General features: G+C 59.3%; 1 protein-coding gene across 1 annotated transcript; it reads right to left on the bottom strand.

Annotated features, from left to right (window-relative positions):
• Positions 1-7,558: 7,558 nt before the first annotated feature.
• On the bottom strand, positions 7,559-18,327 carry NUP50 (nucleoporin 50). Its single transcript, XM_084255872.1, has 7 exons — positions 18,177-18,327; positions 15,928-16,011; positions 13,828-14,014; positions 12,306-12,944; positions 10,406-10,487; positions 8,735-8,853; positions 7,559-7,880 (listed from the first exon to the last, which is right to left on the bottom strand). The coding sequence occupies exons 1-7, from the start codon at positions 18,243-18,245 to the stop codon at positions 7,678-7,680; spliced, it is 1,383 nt and encodes a 460-aa protein (XP_084111998.1). The 5' UTR covers positions 18,246-18,327; the 3' UTR covers positions 7,559-7,677.
• Between the last annotated feature and the right edge of the window lie 9,314 nt (positions 18,328-27,641).

Below are 27,641 nucleotides of genomic sequence, written 5' to 3' on the forward strand. Positions count from 1 at the left end.
CGCCAACACCAGCCCAAACTGAAGTGCCTCTTCGCCCCGGCTCTGCGCCCGCCCGCGCCCGCCACCACCGCCCCCGGCTCCGGTCAGGAGGCCGGGGAGGGAGCAGGGGGAGCAGCTCTGTCCAGGATGTGCCGGCCCTCCTGACCCCGGCGTCCACGCCAAGACCGCAGCGGGAGCCGCGGTGGGGCCGGCAGCGTCCGGCAGACAGGCCGCTGCTCTCGCCGGCCCCCAGGAGCTCCACGTCTCACGTCGCCCCGACGCGCCCTCGAGTTACCATTGGTTGGAAACGGGTTCCCGGGGGTTGGGAACCCCCAGCTGTTGGATGCTTTGCCCTGGGCTGGGAATACCTCACCCCACCCCAGGGTCCCGGAGGCCCCGCTCCCGCCAGAATGGCCTTTGCTTCCAGCCAAAGAGCGCCGCCAGCCCCTCCCGCTCTGCCCGCTCGCGCCGCCACGGGGACTGCACGCCTGGGGCCTGGGGTGGGCGGGCGGGCGGGCTCGGGAGCCGCACGGGAGGAGCAGGGAGTCCCTCCCCAGGCGGGGATCTAGGCAGACCCTGGCCTCCGGGGGCCGGGCCGGGAGGACGGACCCTCCTGTGCGGTTGCCCGGCTTTCTCCCTCTGCCTGGGCGCCGGTGCTTCCGAGGCCACCCCGAGGCCAGGAGGGACCGGCCTCCACCGCCAGCCAGCGGGCCGGTGTGCGTGGCTGTCCCGCGGCCTCGCTCTGCATGAAGGGTCCCCCCTCAGCCGGGGCTCCCAGCCCCCCGGGAGTGCTGTCTGCTGCTGTGTTGTTTTGCTTGACGTCCCCAAGAATGTGTGAGGGGCTCCCGCTGTGGGCGTAGCGGTCCTGTGTGGGGAGAGGGGAGGAGGAGGGGCTTGGTCTCCCGTGTTTTTATTCTGTGCGCCCCAAGGGTTGGCACGGGGCTCCGGAACAGGGGGCTCCTTTGGGGCTTTCTCCAGATTTTGTACGCTGTTATTAAAAGCAAGCTATTGCATTTCATTCTGCCTCGGTTTGCCCACCTGTGCGATGGGGCTGACACCACCTACCTCACTGACGTCTCCAGGGTTCCACACAAGATCGCGGGGCAGGGCGAGGCCGCTCAGCCTGGCCAGGCGGGTGTCAGGCTCCTGGGAGCCCCACCCCATCCCCCTGTCCAGGAGCACAAGGCTCCGCCAAGTCACCCTCCCTGCTGAGTCTCGGGCAGCAGCGTCAGGGCTGAGCCCGGTTCCCTGGGCGTGGAGCAGAGCGGGGGGGCCGGTGCGTGGCCCCGGGAGCGAGATGCCCCAGGGTACTTTCCGGATGCCGCCCCTGGCCCCGTGGGGTTGGGCTGGACACCGCTCTCCTTCCAGGAGCTGCTTCTCCCTGTTGTCTGGGGTCTGCAGGCGTTGGGACTCCGATCTCGGGAGAACACCGGCGGATCGTCTGGGGCCGGGCGAGGTGGTTTCACAGCGCGGTGGGCAGGGCCCCCCGTCCTCAGGGGTGGGGAGCACCAGCAGGTGCCCCGGAGTCAGAAGTCGCGGAGCTCTGAGCTGGCCGGGGGCCCGGAGCCAGGCGCGGTCCCCGCAGGCAGGTGTCGGCGGCCCGAGGCGGCAGGTGTTAGCGACGCGCCTGGTCGGCAAAGCCGCAAGCGGACGTTCTGCAGCCGGGCTCGGGGGCTCGGGCGGGCTCCCCGGGGAGGGTGCAGCGCGGAGAGGTGAAGTCACCTGCCGAGACCACAGCGAGCCGCCAGGGCCGACTCCAGGCCCTGCCGCGGGGACAGACGGCAGGCGCAGTGGCACGGAGCTTCCTGCGCCGGGCGGGACTGGTCGCTCGAGCTTGGGTTTTCCCGAGAAGCAAATGGCTGCCAAGGCGCGGAGCAGGGTTGTCGCGGGGCTCCGCCCTGGGCAGCGGCGGTTTTCTCCTGGAAGGCCCGTGGCTCGTTCTCCGGGAGCCCCCGGTCAGGTCCAGGCGGGGCCGCCGAGGCCGGCGTCTGCTTCTCACGCGGAGACTGGCCCTGGACCTTTGAAAGAGCCCACAGCGCGCTGCTCTGGACACCAAAGCGTGTTTTGTTTTAAAGCAACGTTGCCCCGGAGCGGGGAGGACCTCGGCCGGGGAAGGCTGGCTGCGCCCCAGGGCTCGGGCCCCCGGGGCCGTGTGAGCGCCTCCAAGGACCGTCTGGAATCCCGGTAACGAGGAGTCGCGCGCCGCCCCAGACGCACGAGGAGGACGTGGCGTCCCGTGTGGCCCAGAGTCTTGCTGGGGCCCCGGGGAGCCGCCTGCGTGTGTGACCCACATGCCAGTCGCTGGGCTCCGAGGAGGAAGGGAAGCCGTGTTCCGTTGTAAGCCCGCTGGGGAGAGGGAGCCTTCTCGTGACCGACTGGACAAACACCGACAGGTCCGCTCGGGAGGCTTTAGGTGGCGGGTCGGGATTCTCGAAGGACTGCGTGTTGCAAGCCGGCCAGCTTCGGAGGCGGCGTTCTGTGAGACCAGCTGGGCCTCAGCGTCACGAGCGCTTCCACAGCCCGGCCCCTTTCCACGTCACGTTCGTCCCCTGTCCGGGGGCACGTCGCCCCAAAAAACTGTCCCCTGGGAGACTGTGACCCTGGGAGACACGACAGCGCGGTGCTGGCCAACATCTGGCCCCCAGGCATGGATGGAAGAGCCCTGGGAGGCCCCAGCACAGGCCCCGGGGGCCGGAGTGGCACCTGCGCCCGGGACGGGGCTGCGGTGCCGGGTGCCCGCCGGGCGGCTCGACTCTTCTCACGGGCCAACTTGGCACTGACATGGCCTCGGGAGGAGCCCGGCCCTACCCCCGGCCGGGAGTGACCGTGGCCCACCCACCCGCGAGCAGCCACCGGACTCCATGGGCGTGGGGTGCGCAGGTGGCGCCCCGGGTGGCGCGGGCAGAGGTGGGCAGCGTGTGTGGTCAGAGTTGTCTGTTACCCCCAGGCAAGTGGCGTTTCTGTAGGTCGACCCCGGCCTGGAGCTCCTCAGGGAGGGCCGGGCGGCCGGGCCAGACGGGCGGGGGCGGGCCTTGCTCCTGCGTGCGAGCCGCGCCCTTCCGGTGTCAAGTCTTTCCTGGTTCCAAATAAACCCCGTGTGAGAACCCGCGAGCCTGTTGAGATTTTTTCACTGTCCTGAGGCTTCACGAACGTGGTTCCTGCAAAACGCGTCCCCGCATGACCGCGCGGGGCGGGCCGGCGCGTCTCTGTCCACGCGGCGGCGGCCGAGCGCCCACGGGCCGGGGCGTTCCAAGCGGAGCTGGCTCCGGGCGGCGCGAGTCTCCCGTTTTCTCGTGGGAGGCGACTGCGTGGGAGGCGGCGTCCCCGCAGCCCCCGCGAGCCCGTGCCACGGTCCAGCAACGCGCCGGCGAGCGAGCGGACCCTCGCTGGCCCCCAGTGATCGCTTCGACGGGCCTCGGAGCTTCCAAACGTTGCTTCTGAGGTGCCATTGGACACCGGCTGCCCGTGGGGCGCTGGCGGGCAGGGGCCCAGCTTGGTCAGATCCAAAATGGAGTCAGGAGACTCCATTGTTGTGTTTGTCGGGCTCCGCCCTCGCCCCAGCAGCGCTCGGCCTTCCTGTTGGGCTGGGCCTTCCCCCAGGCTCTTCCTGGGGCACCTCCTTAGGGCCCTCTAGGAGTGGAAGATGGACCGGGAGGGTCAGGACGCGAGTCCCGGCCGACCCCAGCAAGCCGCCTAGCCTCCTGGAAGGTGGGTGTCACACCCGGGCCCTGCAGACCCCCGTGGGTGCAGGCCCGCATATGAGGGGCCGCCAGAGCCCAGGCCCGCGGGCTCACCGAGGGTGCTCGGGCGGCGCTGCCAGGCGGACCCCAGGTGAGTCTCGAGGGGGTGGGCAGGAACTTCAGGGAGTCAGGATGTTAAACAAGTGACCGAGCAAAGGGATCCAAGAGGGACACGAGCCCAAATCTGGGGGCACAGTGAGGCATCGCTGCCAGCTGCACCCCAGGGAGACGGTCACTGGGGCAGGGCATGGGCACCAGGGGGTTCTGAGCCGGCATCCCCTGGGCCGGGCTGCACAGGGCAGGGCTTGTCACCCAGACCAGACCCCCTTGTGAGGTGACTGCAGGGACTGGTGCAGGTCACTGAACAGTGACAGGCGTCTGGGGCGTGTCCCGCCCCGAGCTGCCCGCAGGTGCCAGCCCATCTCCCTGCTGCCCCGCCGTCCCCGCCACTTGAGCCCTTTCTAATGGCCCAGGCGGACTCTGGATGGCCCTCGTGCCTCAACTCGGAAGCAATGACTGGACAGGGAAGCCCCCCAGTTTGGGAGGAGGGGGCAGCTCGGCCAGTGTGCACCGTCCACACCGGCGGCTCCAGGCCGTACAGCCGGGAGGCCGGAGGGGGTTGGACGCTGGGCTGGCCACCTCGCCAGGCCCTCCCCCAGGGCTCATCTTGGGAGCCAACAGGCGGCTGCTCAGTGGGAAGTAACCTCGTGGACCTTAGGGAGCACGACTGTTTGGGTGAACTTGTTTAGAAGGTTCTGGGGGGGCCCAGAACCCGAGGCCCGCCAGCTGGTGGGTGCGGGGGGGCTCCAGCAGCTGTGCCCTCGAACGGGGCGAACGCCGGGGTGAGTCGTATCTCGAGAAGAGGCAACAGGAAACATGCCGTGTCCCCAACCCAGGGCCCTGGGCCGGCAGGGCGGGCTGGGTGCTGTGCTGCTCCCCCAGGAGGACCCGGGCCAGCTGGCCGGTGCCCCCGACGTCTCCCTCTCCCCTCCCGTCCCCGCCAGCTGCTGTGGGCTCGGGGCGGGCGACTTGGCCTTTGCAGTATTGCGCCCGGCCTGCCCAGGGCCCCAGCAGCGGCTCTCGGGGGCGGCCAACCGAGGTCATAACCAGTTTTGTCAGTCCTCCAGTTTCAAAACGTCCCTGGAGGGTTCAGCTTTGGCTGAGGCAGACCCGGGCACACGCCCCAGCGCCCCCAACTTACCGCAAGGGGAAGCCCCACCCCACCTCTTGGGGAAACGGGCCTGGAGCCCCTGCGGGCCTGAGGCGGCTCCCCAGAGGCCGGGCAGCCTGCCTGGTCGTGCCCCTGGGTCTGCGGGGCAGGAGTCAAGGCGCCTCATGGAGGAAGACAAAGCAGGTTTCGTTTACTTTCCATTTATTCACATTTTGTGGATCCTCACGTCCTCGGGGCCGAGAGGGATCACAGACTGAACGGGCATTGTCTGGTAATTCAAGTATTTCAGTTTCAGAAAACAATCTCCTGTTTAAAGTAGAAAGCAAACGATGTACCCATGGACGGCCAGGGGGCGCCGAGCCCACACCTTCCCCCGTGGGGCCGGCACCGGTGCGCGTTTCAGGGCGCGGCCACTCCGGCTCTGACGGAGGAAAAGCGGCCGCTGCCCCGGGGAGCTCGGAGAAGGCCTGCTCCGAACCCTAACCAGGCGGGGTAGAGGTCTGTCTCCCCAGAGCAGGCGGGTCATTTGGCATGCAGCATATCAAAAATAGGATTTAAAATGGAAATGTGAAACAGTGGCCCTCGGGAAGAAGATCGGTCCGTCCAGACTTGTCCTTCCGTGGAAACATCATCGAAACGGCTTTAAAAACGGGGCACACGCTCTGAGACGAGCAGCTCCCGCTCAGCGTTCGCGCCCGGGAGCGCTCGGCGCGAGGGGCCACGCCTGCCTCCAGAAGGCCACTGGGGCACTCGGTCTGTCGGGGCTGACCAGACCCCGTCGGGTTTGGAGGGAGACACGCGGCGGCCCAGGCCCCGCCCTGGCACACCTCACGGTCTCCAACTGAAGCGTGCAGCCCACGTGAAACATTTTCAAGTCTAATTTCTATTATTTTGTTAAAAATAAAACTAAACCCATGAGGCAGAATTTGGCTGTTAACACAGCGGCCGAGGCCCCTCGGGCCAAGGACCCTCCCCCAGGACATACGAGGGTTGACACCCGACAGTGAAACCCCAGCCTAGGCTTTTCCATAACCGAGGTTCACCACCACCGGGTTCCTAAAACACAGAAGCGATGTTAAGAAAATACCACATTCCGCTCGGCGGGGTTTCCCTGCAGTTCTCACCGCCACGGCGAGCCTTTCGCTGGGAATGTTGCGGAAAAGGAAGCGGCGTGTGCGACCAGCTGAAGAGACTCAGCGCAGAAGGCGGCCTGGCCAGTCAGGCCCCTCCCTGGCCTCAGGGGACCCCGCCCCTCCCACACGCAAGGAAGAGGCAAGGGGACAGTGGCGCCCGCGGGGCTGTGCCTCAGCAGACAGAGCCCGCCCTTCCTCTTCCTCGCCTGGGTAAACCCCAGGGCAGGGCCCGGGGGCGGCCACCACCTCACACTCACCTGGAACAGACTGACGGACCCTCTCAGCCTGAGAGAAAATGCAAAAATAACTGCCGCTTCCTGCCAGCTCACGGTGCAGCTGGGGCTCTGCCCACACCGGAAGTCGCCCCTGAGGGATCTGCCAGCCACAGGGGCCGGGGCCGCGCCAGGGCACGCAAGGAGCCGTGTGGTAAATCCAGGCCGAACCACCTTTTAGTAAGGAATTCCCGAGTTAACATAAAGCTGCCTCCCCCTCCTGTCCGTCTAACGCTGTACTTTTTTTAAAAAGCAACCGTGCTGTGTCATGAGAGTAGTTGGCGACGGCTCTTCTGAGACATGATGCTCCGAGGATGCGGCTATACAGCGACCCCGGGGAGGCGCTGGGCCTCTGGCCGGGCAGGGCTCAGGGGAGCTGAGGAACCAGAGCGGACACGTGGCCGTGCGTCCAGGCTGAGGCGAGGTGAGGGGTGTGCTGTGCAGGGGCGCGGCCCCCGCCATGCAAACGCACTGAACATTCTTTAAAAAAATGGCAATTGCAGCATCAAGTGCAGCGCGCGCTACTGGCTGAGGTAAAGGCAACGCCACGCCTCCTCCGCGACCTCCCGCGTGATGGCATCTGTCCCGCGGCCATGTCGCCGGGGCTCCCGCTCCGCCTCAGCAGCCAGCTGCAGGTCCGCGGGTCCAGGTCACCGGGGGAGCCACGTCTGTCCTCTGGAGAAAGGCTGAGCCGACTTCCGTTTTTATGCAGGTTTGCGGTCCGGGGTCTACAACCTGTAAACTACCAAATTTGTGCTTTTTAACCTGTTCTGGGCCATCTCCCTCCACCCGTGTCTGTGGGGAGACAGAAGGAACAGCACCTCAAGAATTAGACTGCAACACCCAAGAACAAGCTGCTCCCTTGTTTAGAATCAAACGCAGGTCCCGAGCAGCTCCAAGGCTGGCGTCTGCACGAGGCGAGACCTGCCGCCTGCGGCCCGGCTGTCAACCACCAGCGGCAGCAATGGAAGCACTTTTGTCCCGACCAGGCGGTGGTCCGGAGGAGCGTGCTGCTCACGCCTGGTGGCGAAGATCCCGGGCGAGCTTCCTCCACGACGCGTGGCTGTGGGCGAGCCCTGCGGGGCGGCCCGGCCTGGCGGGAGAAGCCTTGGGGAAACCTGCTCGATACCCTGACTCGAGTCCATCAGGAAACCGCTTGCGCTCGGCTTAATGAAAGGAGCATGAGAAATCTTCCACAAAGGTTCATTCAAATGTATTTCACACATGGGCGTTCTTAAGAAGAGAGAATACAATTTCCTGACACTTAGCAGTAAAGGTTTTATTGGCATGTTACTCGTCCTCACAGAAGCGCCCAGCTAGCTAGCTGTTCTTGGGGTGCCAGGGGAAGAGAAGCGCCGCCAGGCCTCGGGCGGGCTGGCGCGTCAGGCGTCCTTCCTTTCCAGCAAGGCCCTGTGCAGCTCGTCCGCGTCCTCGGCGGTGCGCACCCGGATGAGCATGGCGGCCGGGGCGGTGGCGTTCCTCTCGTCCACCGGCGGGTTGGGGACGCAGACGATCAGCACGTTGTTCTTCCCCGTCCGGGTGCACGGCATGTTGGGGGGGATCAGGACGTTCAGCAGGATGTTGCCTGCATGCGGGCAGAGGGGAGGAAGTCAGCCACGACAGCGTCAGCATCTCAACGCTCAGTGCCGACGCCACCTGCACTCAGCGGGCTGGGCCGGGTCCCGACACGCACCTCGGCGTGGTGTCCCCAAGGCCAGCGAGGCTGCTGGCGCTTTCTGGGCTCAGCCACGCCATGGCGGGACTGCCCTGCCCCTCCTCCAGCCACCCCACGCCCCACCAGGGGCAGCGCCTTCCACCGGGCGCCCTCCCTGAACACCGGGCGCTCTTGCAGCGAGGACGCGGCCACGCCCTGAAGCCTTCCCCATGTGATCGCGAGGCGCACCAGCCAGAGAGAACCCGCACCCCTCGAGGCCGGCACGCTCCCTGGCATGTTGTCCCACCAGCCAGGCTCATGGCAAAGCCCCACAAGCTTCTTTCTGTGAAACCGCCTGGTGCGGCCGCCACCACTGGCCATTGTCTCCCGGCCTGCAGGCGCCGCCCTCCTTCGGCGGGCCCTCTGAAGGGTCAAGCCAGGGGTGGGCGCAGGGTGGAGAGCAACATGTAACGATCCTCTGCTCCGGAAAGGATTCCTTCAAATGACCCATTTCCTTGCGTGCTTATTAAACCTCCCGGTGCACACGGGGCATCCCAGCCACCCCGCCGGCGCCCAGGAAGACGAGCACCGTGCGGGCTACTTCTCGGTGATGGCTTTTCACACACCTGCGACTTCTCAGGCAGGTGCTCCGCTAAAGCTGTGATCGGGAAGGATGGGATGTGTTTGGCCGACATGAAAACATCCCTATACCTGAAAATCCCGCCCACTGAAGCCAGAAGGCCAAGCACCTGTCTACCACGCAGCTACGGGCACCGTGTACGCACCCAAATTGGTGTCCGCCCGCACCAGGAGCTGCGTCTTCTGACTCGCTGTGGGTTTTAAGTGCAGAGTCCCCACGCCCTTCTCTTTAAATTCGTTGTCTTTCTTGTAAAATAGTTTACACCTGTGGAGAGAAGCAATGGGCGTGAGCAGAGCCTCCATGACAAATCAAGTCAGTTTTCTGACCTTGACTTGTTGGCATCCGGGAGGAAAAACCTGTGTGAAACGAGAGCAGGCACGTGTCAGGGCGGGTCCTGAGCTGACGGAGGCCAGGTCTGGGCCCAAGCCAAGTAGGAAAATGCGGTTCCACCCCCTCAGCCCCCCCCTACTTCTTCAGATCACAAAGAGTGGCTCTGGACGAATCTTCAAAATAAATAAATAATACTTTTTGAAACTCACTTTTCTCAGAGTCGGTCAAGTTCAGGGCCAGCCCGCCCACCTCTCCTGGGTCCCCAGCTCTCGGGAGCCGACCCTGACCTTTTAAAAACAAGAACAAATGCAGCCCCCACGCCCCTGCCCCTTTTTCTGCTTATTTCTGAACTCTCTCCGGGACGCCTGCGCTCGCCCACGCTGTTGAAAATAAATCCAGAAAACATTCTCAGACAGGACCTGACCAGTCACTGATGTCAGCCAAGCCCCTGCTGCGGTGACTGTGAAGCAAATGACAACCAACGCCTGCTCCCTGTTATCACTAAACACGCGGCAAGCCAGGGTGGCCGCTGTGAGTTATCTTGGTAACTAAATTTTAACACAAGCAAAAGGAATTACTGGACTCTTCAAAAACAACCCTCAGGACCCCACAGGCTCTGGGGATCTGTTAGGAAAACCCTGAACCTGGTGCTGATTTCACTCCACTGAGGGAGATGGGCCGCGCAGGGTTTCCCTCCACTTTCTTCTGAAAGCAGCGGCTCAATCACAACCACAGAGCCCAACAGCTGTCATGGGGGCGCTGCAGCAGCAGGAGGGAGCGCACAAGTTAGTGGGTGGGAAAGATCTAGAGGAAGGGGTCAGAGATTAAGAGCAGAAATGAAACCGAAGCTGCCAGCAGTGACTTATTTTGGGTGGGGGCTGGAAAAGCAGGGGACACGGGGAACAGACCTAACAGGAGACTGGACAGGAAGGCGAGGATCCCAGGAAACCTGTCGAGCACTGCCTTTAAAAGGAAAGAGCGAAACAGAAAAGAGCAGTATATGACCAGCAGGAAATTTCTAGAATAGATGATTTAAGTACTAGGCCCAGATGTTTTCCCTGCCACAGTTCAAAAAGGCACGGGGGGCCTCCCTGGTGGCACAGGGGTTAAGACACAACCTATGGAGGGAGCTGTCCGCAGCTTCTACAGCACGAATTTGATCCCGGGCCAGGGAGCTGCTACCCACAGAGCGCAGCAGACCTCTCCTGTCTCCCCGCTGCTCCCCTCAGCAGTGGATTTCACAATCTGCCTGTTCTGCTCCCCGCTCTGTCTCTGGTGAATCCTCTCAACAACCCCCCCATCACCTCTGGCCTGTACCCCAGCTCTTGTCTGCATAAATAAATAAATCTTAAAAAAAAAAAAAAAAAAAAAAAAGAGGCACGACCTGGCTGCAACCCAGGACGCTCAGTCCATTCTGTGGGGAGTCGCCCGTGGTCCAGCCAGAAGCTTCCTCCCACACCCGAGAGCACGGTCCCGCGCTACTCACTTTTTGGAGTAAAAAGCATCATCTTCTTTCACTTCAGTGACCACTACCTTGGGCGGCTCGTCGCTCTCGCCTTCCTCTCCACCTTTCATGGAAACAGACTCAGTGAGGTCTCGGGGGGAGTGGGTGAGAGGCCTGCCGGCACCCCACGCCTCGACCCACAGGCCTCGGGAAGCGGAGCGCACACTGCCAGCCGTGCGCGGGCGAGGGGAGGCGCCCACTAGACCATAACTGGTTTGTGGAAAACAGGAGCTCCCCACAGGTCTACGCGTCTTCTCTGAAACAGAGGCGAATGTGCACGTCCTGAGGTAACAGCGCGGGCTCAGGCTCCAGAGGGCAGGCCGCAATCCCGGGGACCAGTCAGCAACAGACACCCACTAGGAAATGAGTCTCTTCCGACACCCTTCAGCACCCCTTCCTCAAAAGTCGGGGTCACGCCCACACCCTGCCACAGAGCAGCACCCGCAGTGGCCAAAGGTGGGAAATTGTTAAGCTGCTGCCGCCAGGCACTCGCTCCGAAGCCGCGCCGTCAGCCCGGGAGCTCGGAGCCAGCGCCCCTTGGAGCCAGCGCCCTGACACGGGGAGACGCTCTTAAGACGCAAATTAATAATCCCGAAGAGAAAGGCAGTTGCACAAAACTCACTAGTTTAGAAAGTGACTCTAAGGAGACCTGCGCTCAGATACGTCGCGCCACAAGCTTTAAACGTGCAGAAGGGGCGGGAGGGGCGGGGCGAGGCCGGTTTCCCAGCCGGGGTGCCGGACTCTCGTCGGATTTTAAAAAGAAACCCCCTGGACACCCGGGCTAAGCTCACAAGGACGGTGCCGCCACGGTGGAGGAGCCCCTCAGAAGCGCCGTGACCCCGCCTGGGGGGGGGGCCCACACCAGCAGTGATGCCACCCACGGTCCGCCCGCGACTGCCTGACTACCCCGGGCCAGGACAGAGCGGCCAGGCGCTCACCTGTCCCTGCGGGCAGAGAGGAGAGAAGGTGCTTTGTTTGGAGGGCCCTGCCTGATGACACACTGGAAGGCAGAGCAAGACAGAATCATAATGGAAGTTTTAGTTCTAGGTAGAAAAACAAATCATTCCGAGGCAAGCTGGCAACTGCAGTTTTCTCTCTCCAGGAGCTGTCAAAGCCTCCCTAAGGGCACTTTCAGCTGCTTCCAACTGTCTGCACAGACATTCGTCCACAACGTGTGATGAAGAGGGGTGATGACACCCCCTTTCCAGAGAGCTAAGAACAACTGTGGACTGGGCTAAGTGCCAGGATCTTGGGGCGCTGATGCTAACCACTACAGAAACTTCTGGAAAGGCAGGTGCAATCCACAGCCCTGGGAAGACTGTCAGTTTGCTGCCCACGGCGATGAAAACCTGCAGGTTTATCTGCGGGGCAGCCAGGGCACCCACTGGGGCGTGCCTGAGCCCCTCCCCCACATGCTCAGCAGGGGCAGGCCCTGGAGCAGGTCTGTTTTCAGGAGCGCCACCAACTGATTCCCCAGAGAGCAGCTTCAGGCCACAGCTGCTGGGGATGGCCAGGCCGGAGGAGGGGCGCTCATGAGCGCTGCCATTCGTGTGGGGAACTTTCTCAATAAAATGAAAATTTCCAGAAACGCGAGCCCATCAGCCCGTTAACTACAGCACGTGTAAACGCACATCTGCCATTTTTCAAAGTCGCTGGGCCAGATGCCTCTATTCTTAAATTTCACGTTCTTAATCTTTAACAACCCCACAAACAGATCTGTCTCCATCCTGAAACTCCAAGAAGGGCCTCAGCTTTGAGCGGATCACGCGCAGGCAGTCAGGGGCCACGCCGGCTCAGGCCGCCTGCGTCACAAGCGTTCGCCACTAAACACAAAACTCACGGACGCCACAAACGGCCCGACAAGGGCACACTCTAGATTTACCTTGGCACTCACTGCTGCCTTCTGCTTGGTTCTCCAGTGGTTTAGTGGAAAATGGCGAAGAAGCTGCTTTACTCTGGGTAGCATCTTTGCCAAATAAACCGGAATTTCCAGAAGAAAATGAAAATCCAGTCAGGGGGCTGGAGCTCAGCGAGCCCAGCACGGCGCTGTCGACCTTCTTGCCGAAACTGAACGTGGCGCTCGCCGCTGCCAGGGGCGCGTCCGCTTTCTCTCCGGACTCGGCCTCCGTCTTCTTTTCCGACGCCTCTTCAGTCTTACTGCCGTGGAATAAAAACGCTGACTCTTGCTGTGGCTTTGCCGAGGCAAACAGGGCGGGGGACGGTGCTTCAGCCGACGTCCGGCCTGCGCTGCGCTCGCTGCTCCCGCGCTGCTGCTCAATGCCCGCCAGGTGCCTCTCGTAGTCCCGGAAGACGGGCGTGAGGTCGCACAGCGGGTTCGTGTCCACGTGCTTCACGATCCAGTCGCGGACGGCGCGGTTGAGGGCGGCCAGCTGCTTGTGGTAGGCGCCGCCACGCGGGGCCACGCTCGGGCCAGAGGAGCAGGGCTGCGGGGTGCTGCCGTTTGTCTCGGGACTTGAGGCCTGGTCAGCAGAGGAGGCAGGGCCATTTGTGGCCACGGCTGCTAGAGGAAAGCAGTTGTAGAGTTTACTAGAATGCAGCATTTACTCAGCCGTCGTTCTCCTCTCCTGCCTTCTGTGTTGTGTCCTGGCAGGAGCCCGGGCACGTCTAACACTGACATACGAGAACAGTCTCTGTTAGGTTTGCATGAAACCTTTACAATATTAAAATAATCTTTTCCTTCGAAAGGCTGCCCTTTTCACACAGGATGTCAAAATGTCACATCAGCATAAATCAACCCACTCCCCAAGGTCGCAGGGACGGACGTTCACCGGTGTAGTCAACTCTTCCCAGAAAGTGCATCTTAATATCCCTGACTATTCTGCGTAATTAAAAGTGGGACAGTGCGTGCTTCTAGAATAACAAGCATCACACAAGCCAACCAGCCAGGATCACTCTGGGAACCACATGTTTTAGCCCATGAGCCCATTGTCTCTGAGCCCAGGCCCTGACTAACTCCCTGCAAACCGCAGCCGCACCTTCGGCCTGGGCCGGAGGGCGCCTAAGCCCCAGGGCATGTGCACAGAAGGCACCTTCGTGGGGGGCTGCCATGCGCTTCCTTTCCTCCTGTGACCCTATGTTATTCTGAGGGTCATTCTCCTTTCAGAGCAAAAGGTTTGGAGACCTGGAGGTTAAAGAACTTTACTAAATGGGCAGAGCTGGTGACAGGCAAGGCAGAGAAGAAAATGTGGCTCTACTTGGCACAGAAGCCCGGGCTGTGCTCACATCCTCTGCGACAGCCCAGCTTGCCCTCGTGCCCGCTCGTGCCACAGCTACTGTTTTTGCTCAGTTAGTCCCAGGACCAGAATTACATCGAAGAAAAACACCTCTGCAAAGTTCTTTTTCATACATTATCTTTACACAAACACAAAGGGGCACCTACTTACCAAAGGCTGCCTTGGATTCGGGCGCTGCCCTGGTGCTGGAGAACGGAGGGGTGCCTGTGACGCTATTTCCATTCGCCAGTCCTTCCAAAGGCTTCCCTCCGGCACCACTGCCAAACCCCGAAAATCCTCCTCCTCCAGAAGGCACCACCAAACCTTTAAAACCTTTAAAGGCCCCTCCACCATCAGACTGAAAGGGAAGAGAGAACACGCATCAGAGAGCGCCAGACCCAACAAGCAAGACCGCGGTGACACAGCACCTGGCGTCTCTGTGCAGCCAGAACAAGCAGAAACAGGAGACGAGGTAAGATTTTACTCCTAACGACAGCTCTGCCATCCAAAGTTGCCCTTGAAATAGCTGGGATAGTCATAATTACAGTGAAAGATTTTTAAACCATATTTAAGATACAAGAGCTAAAAAAGCAATAATTCCTGTGTCTACCCTCCAGCCTGAGAATCACAGGAAACATGGTCTCCAACCACGCGCCCCAAGGAGACTGCACAGGGGCTCAGCTAGAGGCCTGCGCCTCGGGGCCCAGCGGAGTTCAGCAGGTCAGCGCATGCATGCGACCATTTACCTGAAACTCTCACCTGTAAGTTCCCAGGACGTCACTTTTGGCGGCGCTCAGCTTGCTGGACAGGCGAAGCTGACAGTCTCAAGCTAGACTTTCTCTTAGCCGAGAAACCCATTTTATTCTCTATTCCCTCGCCTTCTCTAGCATGGTCTCTCGAGTTGCCCTTCCCTGAGACGGCGCGCGCACCTCTCTAAGGAGGAGCCCAAAGCCTCTGGCGGTCCTGACGGAAGTCTGCAGCAACACTCTGCCCGGGAACTTTTGAAGAAAGGCTCCTTGATTTACAGTATTTTTCCTAAAGCCACTACAATTTCTGTAAGATGTTTTACTTCATTCAGAAATACACCACAGCAGAGGGGTGCCCTGCTCCTCAGACCATAGGTCAAGGCAGGCTCTAAAGAATGTTGGAAATACCCCACGGAACAGGTGCTCAGAACGTGGAGAGACCACGTGAGTCTTTAGTTCCCACGTAAATGAACCATAATCATGACCTCACAAGGAAATAACAAAAAACCCAATCTTTACTAAATGGCTCAGATAGTCTACTATTGCAGTTAAAAAAACACAAAAATTTGGGCCTCCCTGGTGGCACACGGGGTTAAGCAACGCACTATGAAGCAATCCGCAGCCTCTACAGCTTGAGTTTGACCCCCAGCCGGCCAGCGAGAAACCCACATGGTGCAGCAGACCTCTCCTGTCTTGCCGGCTGCTCCCCTCAGCAGTGTATTTCAGTCTTTCTGCTTGTTCTGTTCCCTGCTCTGTCTCTGGTGAATCCTCTCACACCCCACATCTCTGGCCTGTACCCAGTTCTTATATAAAAATAAATCTTTAAAAAAAATTAAAATAAAAAAAAAAAAAAGCGAGACACTTAGAAAAACAAGAGTGAAAGGTGGATGAAGATACTCGTTTGGGGGGCCTCCTGGGTGGCGCAGCGGTTGAGCGCTGGGTTGCGAAGCTGCCCGCAGCCGCTGCGGCGCCGGTTCAATCCCCGGCTGCTCCCCGGCCACCGGAGGAGGGTCCCACATGGCGCGCAGACCTCTCCTGCCGCCCGCTGCTCCCCTCAGCAGTGCACTTCGGTCCTTCTGCCTGCTCTGCTCCCCGCTCTGGCTCTGGTGAATTCTCTCACCCTCCCATGCTTCTGACTGTGCCCAGTGCTTGTATAAATAAATAAATAAATCTTAAAAAAAAAAAAAAAAAAAAAAAAGGATACTCATTTGGTCTCAAACACCTAAGCGCCCTCTACCTCTTCCCCATGCTGCACTTCTGTTTCTCTCCAGGTGCTGACAGGGCACGCGCGGCACCCCTCCCCTTGCCTTCTGGATCCCTCTCCCTGCCGTGCCCTTTGCATGACCACCCACCTCGGATGTGTCTGTATTTCTGCAAGGGGTAAGCTCCCTTTCAAGGCCCAGATCGAATTTTCCTACCTCCCACAGTTACAGCAAGTGGGGGGAATGTATAAAAAAAGCACCAACTGATCTGAGGAGACGTGCACCGCGGCCCTTAGCAGCAAAAGCGACAGGATGACACGCACCTCAAACCCCACATTCCTGCGCTTTGCCTTCTTGATGGCTCTGTTCCTCAGGACTTCCTCGCTGGCCACCGAGAATGTTCCCACCTGCAAATGAAACAGCAGTATGAACGCTGAGATGAAGCCAGACCAGACAAACTTAACTAGTACCTGCTGGCTTGAAAGCATCGCTAACACAGCAACACAACTGCCAGAGGGCACACTAACATCCAGTCCGTGTTTACTATCGTGTGAATTCCAGTCCCAGTTTTAAGTGAATTAGAAATCTTCCAGAATTTACAATGCCAGGCTTTGAGTCGCAATCTAAAGAGTGCATGAAAAGTTTTACAAAAACTTAAAAACTCTGGTGCAAAAACTATTCAGAACCAATTCTTCTAATATATTCAAAGATACTAGAAAAATTTAAAACAAACATGCATTTTGCCTCCCCGGTGGCCCAGCGGTTGAGCGCAGCGCTGTGAAGCTGTCCACAGCCTCTGCAGCACAGGTTCAATTCCCAGCCGGTCAGGGAGATACCCACATGGTGCAGCAGACCTCTCCTGTCTCGCCCACTGCTCCCCTCAGCAGTGTATTTTGTCAGTCTGTCTGTTCTGTTCCCCACTCTGTCTCTGGTGAATCCTCTCACCCCCCCACACCTCTGGCCTGTACCCCAGTTCTTGTATGCATAAATAAATCAATCTTTAAAAAAAAAAAAAAAAAAGTCAGTGAGGAGCCCAGGCCTCCCAGTGGCACTGCCAGAGGTGCGGCTCTCCCAGCACACCCAACACACAGAGGCCACGTGGGGAAGCTGCCGAAGGGCTCTGGCATGACCACAAGCCTTCTTTTACCCTTTAGTGCTGGCAAAAGGTATTTTCTGTAAAAAGTCTCTCGTGTATAGCTATTTCAAAGGCTGACCTTGAAGGCATCGCTACACCTAAAGAAGGAACCAGCTGGCTACACTTGCCCCCAAGGTAGTCTGCAAAGTTCTTCCACACTCATCCCATCAGAAGCTCTACAAACACAAGTTCCTTGAAATATTTGTTGAAGCAAAGCGTCACGTGGGAGTCTACACCTCAGTGGCCCAGCATCTGTCTGTGCGTGGCTTGGTTAAGGAGCGCCAGTTCAGTCACAAAGGTGAAAGCCCAGCCCAAATATTAGCATACTCATGATTCAGGTTTCCCCAGACACATCAGGCCTGGACATATTTGTAAAGGAAAACAGATTTAGAACGAAGACAACAATCTAAGCAGAAGCTTGGAAACACTTCTGTAGCTGCCTTCATTTTCCTCTTAATTTAGCTCTCTCCTGTTAACCTGAAAGACTAACTTGGTTATAGATTTTGTTAACGAACTGACCCAGGATCTCCAACTGCTAATGAGGCACTAGAAATGCAGCTGTGTTCTGTTCTTTCCAAGAGAATATTTAAAAGATTTCCTCAGGTAAGATCATTCTTCTTTATTTTTTGTTAGAAAATAAAATTAATAGAAGTCTAATGTCTACTTCTATTAATGCAATTGTTGGGGGTCTCCGATTTATAAAATAGGAAATAAAGCACACCTCCGAGAGCGCCGGAGGACGGGACGTGACCTCAATCTTATGAAATGGAAAATGACAGCCACGCAGGCCCGAGTGGAGGTGGCACGCGGCTTTCCAGACGCACCAGGTTTACGACCCATTGCTCCGTTCCCTTCCAGTTATGACCGATGCCATGGGGCTGAGAATGCTGCACGCCCTGGGATTCGGGAGGTGGGGCTCCCGCGGAGAATCCTCAGGCAACGGGCACTTCCGGCAGAAAAGCACCCCCTATGAGAATGAGTACCTTCCTACATGTGAAGTGCAGGTCCTAAGAAATCCCACCAGTTTCCGCTCAGAATGTTCTCAAAAAGGTCTTTTAGGGCCTCGCCAGTGGCGCAACGGTTGAGCGCTGGGCTGCGAAGCTGCCCGCAGCCTCTGCAGCGCCGGTTCCATCCCCGGCTACTCCCCGGCCACTGGAGGAGGGTCCCAAATGGCGCGCAGACCTCTCCTGCCGCCCGCTGCTCCCCTCAGCAGTGTATTTTGTCACTCTGCCTGTTCTGTTCCCCGCTCTGGCTCTGGTGAATTCTCTCACCCTCCCGCGCTTCTGACTGTACCCAGTGCTTGTATGAGTAAATAAATAAATATTTAAAAAAAAAAAAAAAGGTCTTTTAACTTTAACACGTTTTTCCCAAGGAAGCCCCCTAGGAACTTACACCTATTACGCAGCAGGAAATCATCCTTAGGGAAAGGATTCTTACCTCTTCTGCTTCGTCTTCTTGATCCCAATTTCTATCTGTCAATTCCTTCTCAGCAATTCTTTTGGCCATTTTTCCAAACCTAAGTTAGGAGTAAAGAGGTTAGAAGTAAAAAAGTTAACTTCTCTAAGACAAGCTGTAATTCCAACAAAGAATTTTTAAAATTTGGGCCCTCCCTGGTGGCGCAAGGGCTTAAGACACAACCTATGAAGCTGTGCGCAGCCTCTGCAGCATGAGTTCAATCCCCGGACAGGGAGCTACTCACATGGCACAGCAGACCTCTCCTGACTCGTCCGCTGCTCCCCTCAGCAGTGGATTTCAGTCTATCAGCCTGTTCTGCTCCCCGCTCTGTTTCTGGTGAATCCTCTCACCGCCCCCCCCCACACCTCTGGCCTGTACCCCAGCTCTTGTATACATAAATAAATATATCTTTAAAAAAAAAAAAAAAAGGAACTTTTTAAATTCCCTTCAGTGTGAGTTGAGATTCCCTGATGCAGAAACCTGCTTCCCCCAGAGCTTGAGGCCGGGGCCCTCGGGCGCCCAGTGTTACCGAAGCGCGGTGTGCGAGACGCGGCACTCGGAACACTCAAGCGATCTGTTTGAAAACAAGCAGATGATGATTTTCAAGAACCAAGTACTGTACATGAATCAGCAAGTTCTTAACTTACTCTAAGCAAATAACACTTTGAGTCTTGCTACCAACAAAACAGCTTTAGTATTTACAATTCTTATCCAGATGATTCCGTGAGAAAGCTCATCCTTAACGAAGAGTGTTAATAAGGTGCCGGGAGTATCTTTGCAGCCTGAGGCCTCCTCTTTAGGCTACAGACAGAAGGCGTTTTCCATGACTGACCATCTAATTACCCCAAAGCGGACACTGCAAAGCTTGGGACATCCAAAGTTCGAATCAGGGTTACTATGGACTGGGTCCACTTTCTGAAAATGTACAGCCCTTCAACACCAAACCATCGGCTCAACTCCCTAACACCGCAGCCTCTGGAGAGGGAGAGCATCAGGGTATCCTCTCTGCAGTGGCTATAAAAGCATCTTGTCGGAGAAGGTCCCTGGAGCCAGCCCTTACAATCTGCAATTTATGACCCCAATATCATCTTTGTTATGCAGAATCCCCAAAACAATCCATGGAGAGCACAGCCGTTTGCTGGCTTCTTTCCTAATTCGCTGGTCAGATGAACTCCAAAAATTCCATCTCCTGCGTCACAACCTCACCTATGGGTTGAGCCTGGGGCACCCGTCTTGGCTCTGGGAAGCCAGCTGCACGCCTTCCTGGGAAGTCTCCCCCACGCTCACTGGCTCTCCATACCATAACTCACTGATGTTTCAAGAACTTCACGGTCATTTACACAAACTCACACCTCACCCACAGTTCTGCAGCACCTATGACAGTCACACTCTGCCACTCCCAAATTCTCTAAAACCTGCTGTGGAGGAAAATCAAAGGGGCTTCTAATAACATTCTAGTCATTTCTGAATTTTTGTTTTATAATTCTGTGGGTTCCCTGATTATAAAACAGATCGTCTTAAAGTCCAAGATTCTGAAACAAAACACAGGTGTAAATAAATGTGCATTTCAGGCATTTATCCATGAATTTGCTTTAATGCCTCCCTCAAACTTGGTCCAGTTTACTACTGATTTTTACCATCGTGACAAAAACAAGCAAAGGACTTTCAGACAGTTCCTCCCTGAACTTGAAGGGCTCAGTGACAGCATCTCTGAGGGGACCTTTTGGCATTTTCCTCCTCAGGAACACCTCCACCAGCGGGCTGGAGAGGGGGGAAGCTGCAAGTCATTTTTGACATTTAAGTGAACTATATTAGCTGTAAATAATTTAAGATATTACGACAAACTGGCAAAACGGGTGGAGCTCAAAGTGCAAAAACAGTAAAATTTCACCATTTAATCCAAACCCCCACAGGTAGGGAAGGCCTGCTCCAGCGCCGCGCTCCGGAGTCACGCCTGACCCCCGCGGTGCTCTTCCTTTGCAGACCTACTCCGAAGGGGGGCGCTGTCGCGGCCCTTCAACCAGCGGCCCAGGGCGCTACAGAGATGAGAAAACACTACAAAAATCGGAGAACTCCAGTTTTGCCATTTTCTTGCTGGGGATGGCGCTACCTTACTTCATTTTTGCGCCTCAGCTTCTTCCTCTGTAGACCAGGAAGGTGTGAAAAAACTCCAAAAGCCCCTGCAACTATTTAGAATGAGCTCTGGCGCCTCCTGCTTTGTGTGCCAACAACTATTTTTTTTTAAGATTTACTTATGCATGCAAGAGCTGGGGTGCAGGCCAGAGATGTGGGGGTACAGGCCAGAGGACTCACCAGAGCCAGAGCGGGGAGCAGAACAGGCAGATCCGCTGAAACACACGGCTGCGGGGAGCAGCGGGGAGACCGGCAGGCCTGCCGCGCCCTGGGGGCAGCTCCCTGGCCGGGGATCGAACGCGCGCCGCAGAGGCTGCGGACAGCCTCACAGTGCGGGGCTCGACCCTTGCGCCACCAGAGGCCCCACGTGCCAACAACTACTAAGTGGGTTTTAAAAACGCCGGGGCCGCGTCTGAAACGGCGCGGAGTCCCGAAAGGGCTCCGAGGCGGGCGCGCCGCGCCGGGAACGCTGACTTTCGCGCCCGGAGGAAACTCGGGGGCCAGCGCCCACTCGGCCTCTGCCGGGGGGGGGGGGGCTCCCCGCGCCGCTCCGGCCCACGTCGGCGTGCCCGGGGGACGGCCGCGCCCGGAGCGCGAGGCCGGGCTCGACGCGGGCACGACGGCCTCCGACAGGCTCGGGCTCGGGGAGCCGAGGGGCCCGGAAGCGCCGAGAGCCCGGGGTGAACCCCGAGGCCGGGCCTGCCCACTCGAGCCGCCGCGCCCCGCAGGCCGGCCCCGCACCCCGCCCGCCCCCGGGGCCCCTCCCCGGCCGGGCCCCGCGCTCGGCCGCCGGCTCCCTCCTCCAGGTCGGCCCGCCGGGCCTTCCCCGCCCCCCGAGCCCCCCAATCCCGGCGCGGCCCGCACCCGGCCCCCGCCCGGCCCCGCCCGGGCCCGGCCCGCCCGGCCCGCCCGGCCCGCCCGCGGCCTCTCACCCGCAGCTGTCGCCGGGCGGCGCGCGGCGGCGGGCGGGGCCGGGGCGCTCGGGGCTGAGGCGGCGGCCGGTCGCCCGGCCGAGCGCGCCGGGCCGCGGCCGCGGTGCGGAGCTCCTGGAGGGACTCGGTGGTCAGCCAGCCCGGGCCCGCCAGCACCATGTCCCCGGGGCCTGGTCTCGGCGCGCCGGGCGGCGGGGGGGCCGTCCGCTCAGCTGGAGGCCGCCGGGGGAGCGCCCCGCACGCTCCAGGCCGCCATTTTGTAACTCGAATCGACCCCTCGACACCAATTCGAATAAAAAGGAGGAAAGAAACGCCCGCGTCCAGCTACTGCGCAAGCGCGCCGGAGCCCGGCCCGCCGCACCTCCCGCGCGGGCCCCGGGGCGTTACTCCGCGCCTGCGCGCAGCCTGCCTGGCAACCGTCGCCAGGAGGAGCGTGGCCACCTCACGCATGCGCGGGAGTGGGCGCAGGCGCAGTGCCTGGCGCGGCCGTGGCGCGCGGGTCACGTGTCTGCCGCCGCGTCCGGCGGTCCCCGGAGCCCGCGGGCGGCGGGCGGTCCGCGCGGCCCGGTCGCCGGTGCCGAGGACAGCGGCCCGGGCGAGGTCACGTGAGTGGAGGGGGAGCCCCGCCGCGCCGGTCGTGTCCGCGCGCTGCCCGGTGGCTGGCGCGGCCTTCGCGCCGCCGGGGTCGGGGTGGACGCCGCGGCCTCGCCCCTCGTCGGGGCACCCGCGGGGCGCAGGCGGTCGCCGGGGCGCGGGCCGGGGCGGCGCTTGCAGATCGGGTCACGCGAGGACACGGAGCCCGCCCTTGACCTCCCGGGTTTGAGAGCGCCCCCCAGGGCCCCCCCAGGGCCCCCCACGGCCCCCCCCCGCAAGGGCCCCTCTCCTAGGACGGGGCGCCCCCGCGGCGGCCCTCGACGGCCCGCAGCGCGCGCCGCGGGCTGGCGTCGGGGCTGTGTCGTCGCGGAGAGCCGGGGCGGGCGAGGGAGGCCGAGTCGGGAGAGGGACACGGGCTCCCCGGGTCGAATCCCAGAATCGCCCTCCGTGCCCGGGCCAGCGGCCCCGCGGCCGCGTCGGAGCCGGGAGGGCCCGCCCCGGGCAGGCCCGGACAGCTGGGGCAGCGGAGCCGACTGCCCCGCCCCGAGGCCGGGCGCGCTGCCCTGTCCCGAGCGCCCCCGGGCCGAAGACCAGGAGCCCCGGCTTGCCGGGCGGCCCCCCAGCTGCCCCCCCCCATCCTGCCCGGCGCTCCCGGGAGCTCAGGGAGGCCGGCTCGCGGCGTGGGGCGTCCTCGTGCGCCTGCCCGCCGTGTCCACAGCTTGGAATCGTCGTTGTTCACAGCACCGTGAGGGGAGCGCGCTCCTGGCCACCTCCGTGGGGGAAGTCGGGCTCTCCAGACCCACCCCTGAGCAGGGCTTGGTGGGGAAAAAGGATGGAGCTGAGGTTCCCAGTTAACTCGCTGGGGAGGGGAGTGTCTGCAGAAGCAAACAGCTTTCCCTGTGCGACTTGGCCTTGGACCTGGTCTCTGCTCAGTGGCCTTTGGGGGGGGGGGGCGGGACAGATAGGATACGGCCATTTGTGCACCCATGTGTCAGCCCCCATGCCCCAGCCCTCCCTTTTCTCTCGCCCTGTGTAAATAAATCGTGTTGCTTCTCCCCGTGTCTGTGCTTCTGGGTTGTGTCCTGCAGTTGTCAGCACTTGAGTGAGGACCCACAGCTGGTTTCAGCATCACTCAAAGGCAAGGTTACCTGGAGCACATCCTACCTCTAATACAGAGGTTAAAAAGCAAGCAAATGAGTGGTGTTTAAGATAATACCAGACTTACTGCTGGTGTGTTTACTTCCCCGGAGACAAGAGATCCGGGCCTCCCTGGTGGCGCAGGGGGTTAAGACACAACCTATGAAGCTGTCTGCAGCCTCTGCAGCGCAAGTTCAATCCCCGGCCAGGGAGCTACCCACAGGGTGCAGCAGACCTCTCCTGTCTCCCGCTGCTCCCCTCAGCAGTGGATTTCAGTCAGTCTGCCTGTTCTGTTCCCCGCTCTGTCTCTGGTGAATCCTCTCACCCCCACACCTCTGGCCTGTACCCCACTTCTTGTATGCACAAACAAATAAATCTTTAAAAAAAAGAAAGACAAGAAATCCAAAACGTGCTGCCAGTGCTTCTTTCGAGCATGGCTCTTCCTACTCTGAGCAGCCGAGACCACCCTGCTTAGGCGCAAGCAGACAGAGCAGGAAGGGTAGGCATTAAGGGTGCAGGGTAATCGCAGCTTTTACTTCCTAGTTTTGTGACCTGGAGCAAGAGACTTTTCTGTTTCCTCATTTCCAAAATGGTCACTAATAGTCATTTGTCTAATGGGCTTGTTGAAGATTAACCTGATGTAATGCAGCAAGTGTTTCGGATGGCACAGAAGTACTCAAAAGTGGGTTTCTGAAATGGGCAGCTCTGGGAAGTATTCCTTAAAGACAGACAGCGTGCTGTAGATTTCCAGGCTGTGGCTGGAAAGGGGCCACCAGGAGCCCAGAGAAGCAAGGAGCCATCCTCCCCTAGAGCCGTGGAGGGAGCATGTCCTCGCTGGAGCAGGCTTGTGACTCAGAACTGAGAGAGCACCGTGCTCATCTTAAACCACCCGGTGTGTGGGCGCGTGGCTCAGCCTTGGGACCAGCACTGCCACTGGATAAAGTCCCCTTGATTAGAGAACCCGGCAGACCTGATGGTAAAAATGAAGTTAAGAAAGTCGCTCATTGGAGGCGTCAGTAACAAAAACCAGATACGCTGGTTTGAAGAAGGAACATTTCCCGCGCGCGTGCATCCCGTGCAGGTGAGATGAGCTGGGGGCGCCCGCACCCTGGCTCCCTCAGAAACGGCCTGTTCGCAGGGCCAGGGGCACCGCGCCCTTAGACCGCATGCTGGCCCGAATGAAATCTTTCTTTGCTGCTTCAGCCTTTACTGACAAATGCCAGATAGAACATCAGCGCTGAGGAGGGCTCTCAAGAGGCTCTCCCGGGCCTCGGCTCTCACAGGCACGCTCTCCTGTTCAGGGAGTTGAGGCGCTACAATGGGATACGGTTATTCAAGGGTATTTAGCCAAGATTTTCACAAATGTATTTCAACACTATCTTTATACAATAAAGCTCTTCATGCCACACTGGAAACAATAATCACATTTCCCGGTTATCTTATTACTGGGAACAGGAGGGTCTTGGTTAAGATATTTAAGACAAATTAAGAAAAAATTCAGGACAGTTCTAAAATAATGAATTGGAGGCACAAGTCCTGTGGCAAGGGGAAAAAAGGCAAAAATAAATGGAACCACATCAAACTAAAAGGCTTCTGCACAGCAAGAGTAAAACTTGTTTCACAACAAAAAGACACCCTACTGAGTGTGGGGAAGTGCTGGCACATCACACACCTGACAAGGGCTTAATATCCAAAATATACACAGAACTCAAAGCTCAACAAGGGGGAAAAAAACGGGCAGAGGATCGGAGTAGATGCTTATTCAGAGAAGACACAGATGGTCTAGGCTCGTGAAAAAAAAATGCTGTCTCTTAGTAGGGAAATACAACCACAATGAATTATCACCCACGTTTATGAGAACGTTTGTTACCCAGAAGACAAGAAACTGTTGAACAGCGTGTGGAGAGAAGAGAGCCCTTATGCACGGTCAGGGGGCATGTAAGGTGGTGCACCCAGTGTGGGAAACGGTATGGCGATTTGGTAAAAAGTTAAAAATAGAAATTCCATGCAATACAGTGAGTCCAATTCTGGGAAATTACTGAAAAATGCAAAAGCCCTAACACAAAGAAATGGATGTGCCCCCCCCCAAGTTTATTGCAGCACTGTTTACAGTAGCCAAAAATGGCAAACAATGTAAGTGTCCAGAGAAGATGCGGTGCATGTATATGTGGTGGAGTACTACTCAGCTATGAAAAAGGCAAAATCCTTCCATTTGTGATGTAGACCTGGAGAGGATTATGTTTAGTGAAATAAGCCAGACAGGAAAACCATATGACTTCATTCCTGTGTGACATGCAGGGAAACAAGCATGAAATAAAAATAAGCTTTTAGGTAAGACGAACTGGTGGTTACCAGACAGGGACGGGCCAGGGGGTGGGTAAATAAGGACAAAGGGGACAGTTATGTGGGGATGAACAGAACTGGACTTGCTGAGGTGAGCCTAATGGGGTAGACCCGCCCGGGGCCTTGGGTGCCCAGCGGGTACATACAATGTTAAGTTGATGTTTGTAAAAAATAAAATTGGAAAAGAAAATGCTGCACAAGCACAGCAGTGGCAGTGAGTGGAAAAATCACGGACACCAGCAGCTGAGCCAGCTGATGCCAGAGAACCCAGCGTCTGCCTCCGAGCAAGTCTCAGACTGTCCTAACCACTGCCCCGCTCCCTGCTCCCTGGCGTGGGCTGCGTCACAGGGGCTCTCTTTGATTTTTCAAGAGGGCCTACCCGCTGGCGCAGTGGGTTGAGCACCGCGCTGTGGAGCTGTCCGCAGCCTCTGCAGCGCCAGTTTGATCCCCGCCGGCCACAGAGCTACCCACATGGCACGGCAGACCTCTCCTGTCTCCCCGCTGCTCCCCTCAGCAGTGGATTTCAGTCAGTCTGCCTGTTCTGTTCCCCGCTGTCTCTGGTGAATCCTCTCACCCCCCCCCCACCTCTGGCCTGTACCCCAGCTCTTATATAAAAAAATCTTTAAAAATAAATAATTTTTGAAGAACCGAACTCCTTTCCTCCCTCAGCAAAGGTCTTGTTTCCATGCACATGGGAACCTGACCTCCAGCCTCGCCTCCTGCCACCCCCACCCCCCCACTTCTGGCTGGGGCTGCGGGTCTCCCTGCGCGTCACACCCCTGGGCGTCACTAGATGGCGCTGGAGAGTAGCTGGGGTTCGCGTCCTGGGAGAAGCGCTTTGTTTTCCTGGGGCTGGGGTGCCGGCGCCCTTCACGATCCCAGCCTCTGTCCCACGACCTTGAAACGACAACGTTTTCCGAGTCCCCAGCCCACGGAGCCCCCGCGGCCTCCGTTATTTACCCATCAAGGACTAGTGGACTAAGAAGGAATTTTCGTATGAAAGCTTGTCTCGCGGGCTCCCCTTCGAAGTGACCCCAGGGAGAGCCTCTTGGGTGTCCATGCGGGAGGGTCTTCCCATGGCCCACCCTCTTTCCCCGCAGGATGCTGTGTGGGCGCTCCCTGTGCCTCCCCCAGCCCCGCGCCCCACCTTCTCCTTCCCAGTCCCTGGACCTTGTCCAGCCGCCCTTCCCCTGGCTTCCCTGTCCGCGCAGGTGCTGGGGGAGGCTGGCACCGGCCCTCTGACCCCGTCTGGCTCTCCACCCAGCGTCTGCCTCTGGGGGCACAGTGCAGGTGAGGGCCAGACTGGGTACTGCAGACAGGAGGCTGCAGGGCGGGCTGGGCGCTGGGGTTCTCACACTGGGGGGGACCTGCCAGCCACTTGTCCAGTCTGAGCCCCCTCCCCTGAGTTGGGGGGGTGCCTGGCCTACAGGGGTCCACCAAGGGCACCTTGTTTCTTTAGCACACGCCCTGGAGGCATAGCCAGAACCATCATTCAGGCCAGCACTCCCCACCTGGAAGGGGGGGAATCTACCCAGGGGTGCCAGGAAGGCCCCAAAGAGCCATGAGGCTTTCAGCTGGTGCCTCGTGGATGCGGCTCCTTCCTGGTTGTGGGGGCTTAGGTGTGACCCTGCAGGCAGCCCGTCTCACCCGATGGGGCCTCCGCTGTGTGTCACCAGTGGCTTCACCCCCTGTGTCTGGTCAGTGATTCCACCAAGGACCCCAGGACCAACCTTGTCTGGACCCTGCCTCTGGGGCTGGGAGTCCTGACCCGACCACTCGCCTCGCGTCCCCAGCGGGGTGTCAGCTCGCCTGTTTCCGGGCGAGGCGGGCTCCTGCAGGCGGGGAGCGGGCCCACCTCCTGTGGGCCAGAGTCACCCCACTTCCTGCCCAGGGAGGGGATGCCAGGGGTTGCCCTCTCCGTGGAGGAGCAGCACCGTCCCATTGCAGAGGCTGTGGGTGGAGAAAGGGGTGCTTCTGCCCGGCACCCCGTGGAGGGAGCCAGGAAGGGTGGGCCTGCAACTTTCTCCGCCGGGTGCTTTGCAGAGCTGCTGTTGAGAGGGGCCGAGGCGAGTGCGCGGAGGCCGTGAGTCCGCGCCCAGAGCAGAGGCTGCGCGTCCCGGGAACAAGGGTCCGCGGCCCCGTCGGGCGGGTTCGCGGGCCCTGGAGCGGGAGTAGCTTCTGCCTCGCAGCTGCCGCCCGTCACCGCATCCTTTGCCTGGCCCGTGGGCTGCGGAGGGGGAGGGTGCCAAGGTGACTCATAATTTTGAAGTTCTCTGTGTGACGAAGTACAGAGAAGAGAGAGCAAGAC

Source organism: Talpa europaea (assembly GCF_964194135.1).
Source record: "Talpa europaea genome assembly, chromosome: 15".
Taxonomy (NCBI): domain Eukaryota; kingdom Metazoa; phylum Chordata; class Mammalia; order Eulipotyphla; family Talpidae; genus Talpa; species Talpa europaea.